Source organism: Gadus morhua, chromosome 2, assembly GCF_902167405.1.
Source record: "Gadus morhua chromosome 2, gadMor3.0, whole genome shotgun sequence".
Taxonomy (NCBI): domain Eukaryota; kingdom Metazoa; phylum Chordata; class Actinopteri; order Gadiformes; family Gadidae; genus Gadus; species Gadus morhua.
In genome coordinates, this window is record NC_044049.1 from 3,366,236 (window position 1) to 3,371,235 (window position 5,000).

A 5,000-nucleotide genomic window follows, 5' to 3' on the forward strand; every position below is an offset into this window, starting at 1 on the left:
ACAGAGTGGCGTTGTCGGCTGCTACACAGAGGTCCCTGGACAGGAAGAGGAGGTGAGTAGTGGGGACTTTAGAGATTGCACAGCCTCTGTGTTTATATTATCTAACATTACATTGGTACTGAATTCATCCCTGAGGGGACATTCATGAACAATGGAAAGGAAATGAATGTGTTGTAAGAGGAATTCTGCAAGAGCTTTACTTTCGTATGTGTATGCATAACTTATTTGATGCAATTTATTTGTTTATTCTATTTAATAATATACATGCCATCCATTATGTGTCGTACTTAAATGGTGCTTTCTGCTCCCTAAGGGTGGTTGGATCTCCCGCTCAGGGCAGGAAAACATCACAGAAGACGAAGGGCGCCTCGAACAACAGGTACTGTCTAGGACCAGCTGCTCTGCCTTCATCCAACCGCCCGCTCCCTTCATCATCATCGTCATCTTCATCCACATTTTCGTCATGTAAACAACGGGTCACATCGCCCTCTCCTCATTCAGCGTCCCGGAAGCAAAGCAAGGCCAGAAAGCCCCGGCCGTAGACAAGCTCAAACACCAGGGGTTAGTATAGAGTTTCCTTCAACGTATAGCTTTAATTCCTGACTCCCCATAATTGGTTTTTACAGCATCTGTGATCAAGCCAGCATAATTGAAGGCGGTTGGTTTTTTAAACTGGTCTTGCCGCAGGATCCACGTCATTCTTTGTGATCAAGTCATGACCCAGAGGTAATTTAAGATTTGCGAAGGCCTGTGGTTTTCCTGGAAAGTATTGCGCAGGTTTCTCTGGTTAAGGTATTATTTCACAGTTTTAGCTCTGATTGCGTCGTGATAACTTCAGTGTCAGTAAAACCGAACCACTTGGTTCAGCCAATGGGTTTTCTAGGAAGCTTTTTTGAAGCAATTTGTCCTGGCGTGCAAAAAACGATTCAGTACTTTGACCTGTAAAACATTGACTCTAGAGCAGGAGCTCTCAAAGTTTTGACAGCTGAGGGCCAATTTAGGAACCCAAAATTTGACTGAGGGCCGCCAAAGGAAAAAAGAATTGGCTGTAAACGCCGTCAGCATCCCAGTGGTGAAAAAAAACATTGCACCGTGGACCTCTAGGAGTGAGGTCATGTGAGGTCTAAATCACGAAATTAAGTTTCATCCTAGAGAGAGTACACTTTTCTCTTTCAATTTATTTATTTTTGTTTACATTAATATTGATATAATAATAAAAAATAAAAAAAATTTTATAACTCACGTACGTCATTGCGGGCCACCAGGAATGTTTCTGCGGGCCGCCATTGGCCCGCGGGCCGCACTTTGAGAACCAATGATAGAGCAATGTGTGTCGCCTCTTCCCCTCCCCCCCCCGCCCCTCCATCAGGAGCTGCTACCGGAAGACCCCAGAGGGGAGGACCACTCGCTCGGACGGCCTGAAGAAGCAGAACTCTGTGGGCTGAACACGCCGCTCAGAGGGCCTGGAGAACCAGACCTCGTTGGGCTGAACACGCCGCTCAGAGGGCCTGGAGAACCAGACCTCGTTGGGCTGAACACGCCGCTCAGAGGGCCTGGAGAACCAGACCTTGTTGGGCTGAACACGCCGCTCAGGTGGCCCCCTTAACCTGCAAGAACACTAGAACACCTCTGTCTGTATCTGTAAAAACCAAGCAGTGTCGTATGTACAGTACAACCACCGCTACTTGGATGACTGCTGCTAAACACACAAAGGTCTACTGATCTCCTTCTCCACGTGTCTATTACCTCGGTTATTGTTTTTGTATGATCTAAAAAGCACTTTTTATAACATTGAACTTTAAAGACTATAATGTGCCCTTACTGTCATGTCACAGACTGGAAGACTTGTCTGTGTGAGATTTATAACTACTAGATAAAAAAGAAATGTCATACTTGCAGCTAAAGTAAAGAGTAACAAAGGTTAAGGTTTTCCATTAGTGAGAAAGAGAAATGTTTGTGCCTTCCCTCACACATATCTACTTATCCTGCATGCTTGCTGAATGTAATATTTTCCTTGGCTGTCATTTCAAATGCAATTTCACTGATGCTTTACCGACAGTCATTGGTAGTCGAGTGTTAAACTGAATTATATTGGAATTGATGTGATAAGGGTCAAGTTAGCTTGACCCCTTTTATTCTTGGTGCCTATTTATTTATACCAACCCTACTTTTCATTGTTTTGTGTGTATGTTGTTTGGATAGGATCAATGCCAAAAGAAAATAAATCTGAATGTATTTATACGGAGAGCTAAATGTCTTATGTGAATGTCTAAATAATGACAAACACCCAACCATCATGTTGCTTTTAAATACTGACATGTTAGGGAGAGATGATATTAAAGTGTATAAATAGCAAGGTATTCTCAGACTATTGTTTCTGTTCGGATAAGTGTGTGCACCTTTCACACTAAGGGATATCAAGGCTCATATAATCTTCCCGACAACTTTTATCACATATTTCCAGAGAAGATTGAGGTTCATGTGAGTAATAATAACCATAAAAAAAAATTCCCTTCTGTAATTGATTCTGTCCCGGTAATGTTTATGCTGACATAGTTTACTCACTCAGCTCGCCACACACCCTCATCAACCATTTCCCTTACCCGTAGGTATGTATCAGGTACACAGAAAGAGATTGGTCAAACAAGAGTGGCTGTCATGTATCCTGTCATGTCACAGGTAAGGAAATGTCTCATTCACTCCACATCCAGGAAGGTGACCAAAACCAGACTGTTTTTCATTTATATTTGCAAAAGGCTGTTCAGCATGAGTCGCTTGGTAGCCTTTTGTCTGTTTACGGCCCTAAAAAATACAAAGTAAGGCACTTATATGGCCTCGGTCAGTCAGTCACATCCCCTGTCTGATGGTGACTCAGAAAAACAAGTAGGCCTACTCATGAGTGCGCTCTCGAAACACTTTGTACCCTTGTCACCTTTGTATGAGCATTCAATTTAAATGTTGAGCCCTCTTTTATTTTAAGTTGTTATCAGGGGCGATGTTAGGATTTGATCTTAAGGGTGGTTTTGCCACAAATAAGATTTAAATGTTTCTACTTATTATGGAGGCTGCTCTAAATGACAGGACATATTCAGGAGATTAGAAACCTCAAAGACACTAAATAGGGAATTAAATGGCCTCTGGTCGTTATACTATTCTATGAGTCTTAATGAGTGCTGATCTGATGAATGGTTCTAGTCAGACAGGTCCCCAACAACAACAACAACAACAACAATCAACCCCTCAAACGGAGAACTGACGTACGGTTACCGTTCTGGTGACGTGATGTTCAGTATGCCAGCTTCAGATGAACTGACTCACCCGTGCTTGACCTCCCTGGGTATCACCATTACCTCACACACACGGCTTCCAGGCAGGGGTCAACAGACAGGCGAAAACACCAACAGACAGGCTATAGGACAACGAGGGCGAAATTGACACACCAACAGACAGACTGACACACAGAGGCCAACAGACCGATAAAGACGGATAATCAGACAGATAAGCACAAGGACAAACAGTGAAACAGCAGACAGACAAGAAGTCAGATAGACAGACAGACAGGGTGTTGTCAGGCCCTGACTCAGCTCGAACTCAACCAGGTGTGACCGAGTGGCGGTTCTTTCCAATTCCAGACCTGCAGGACAAGTCCCTCTGTATACAACAAATATTTCCTCCCGCCCCACTTCATTTCCCAAAAGCCTCCGGCTCTATATTGGTCATCATGAGTTCATTTTCGGTGGCAGGGTGATTTTCCTGCGGACACGACGTCAATCAGAAAGCAAACAAACAGCGGAGATTACCTGAGCGGTCAGGAGAACTGAGTCACTGAACTGAAGGAGGACATTACACACGAGTGGCCACCAGAGGGCAGCGGTGTTCATGAAGAGAGAACGCAGCGGTTATGGTTTACATGCTGGCGATAGAACACAGGATGAGGAGGAAACAATATGGCCTGTGTTTCATCTTTAGTCTTGTGAGTTTGCAACAAGAGGCTTAAGACTTCTCGGAGCTGTTTGCATGCCCTTGTATGTCGGTTAGCTTGTGAATCGGTATAGTATTACTTAAACAAAAACCTATTTCCTAATCCTTCTCCTCGTCTTTTAATTGTGACAAACAACTCATGTTTTACTAACTGTGTGTATGTATGTCTGTTTGTTGTTTTGTTTATTGTCAGTGAACCTTTTAATGGACTTTATTATACATGATATGCATCAGCAATACATGTTTCTACATAGTGCTATGCTAGAGCACATGCTGTCCTTGCTCAAGGACCCACTTTTCTTGGAAGAGCTAAAGATGAAACCTCCCTCATGCTGCCATGTACGTGTGTTGTTGTATTTGTGTGTGTGTGTGTGTGTGTGTGTGTGTGTGTGTGTGTGTGTGTGTGTGTGTGTGTGTGTGTGTGTGTGTGTGTGTGTGTGTGTGTGTGTGTGCGTGCGTGTGTGTGTGTGTGTGTGTGTGTGTGTGTGTGTGTGTGTGTGTGTGTGTGTGTGTGTGCGTGTGTTTGAGAGAGCATGCATGCACGTGCACATGCAAATTTGTGATTTGTGTGTGTGTGTGTGTGTACCTGGGTGCATGTGTGTGTGTACCTACAGTATGTGTGTGCCTTTGTGGCCCTGTGCCACGTGCATGTGAAAAATGTTTTGTGTGTGTCTGTGTGTGTGTGTGTGTGTGTGTGTGTGTGTGTGTGTGTGTGTGTGTGTGTGTGTGTGTGTGTGTGCGTGCGAGTGCGCGTGCGTGCGCGTGTGGCAGAGGTCAGTCCACGCTCCGGGGCATGGAGTGTGTCAGCGTTTGAGTCGCGGTGGTAAATATGTCCTCGGCTGCCAGCGGGGGGGAGATGTGTTTCGGTGGAGAGACGCGGCAGCGCATGGTAATGGGAGAGAGCGCCTCTGTCCAATGTAAAGCGGTTTGTTTAGCCGGCGGCGTGTATACATTGTCGGCTGCCAAGGGGTCCGCTCGCCCCTCGAGGAGGGGGGGAGCCAGGATCGTCTCCGCAGAAA

At 45.0% G+C, this 5,000-nt stretch overlaps 1 protein-coding gene across 6 annotated transcripts in view; it reads left to right on the plus strand.

Moving 5' to 3' along the window:
• Window positions 1-2,360, plus strand: part of ccp110 (centriolar coiled-coil protein 110) — a 10,108-nt gene extending 7,748 nt beyond the window's left edge. For 2 of the 6 annotated variants that reach the window (XM_030348214.1, XM_030348218.1), the window contains exons 11-14: window positions 1-52; window positions 314-379; window positions 502-561; window positions 1,370-2,360. The exon at window positions 1-52 is cut by the window's left edge and continues 22 nt beyond it. In XM_030348214.1, the coding sequence (XP_030204074.1) occupies window positions 1-52; window positions 314-379; window positions 502-561; window positions 1,370-1,445 (254 nt within the window). In that variant the 3' untranslated portion in view covers window positions 1,446-2,360. Of the gene's footprint in view, window positions 53-313; window positions 562-626; window positions 727-1,369 lie in introns of all 6 variants that reach the window. The other 4 variants (XM_030348212.1, XM_030348215.1, XM_030348216.1 and 1 more) reach the window with 3 other exon arrangements.
• Window positions 2,361-5,000: the final 2,640 nt, after the last annotated feature.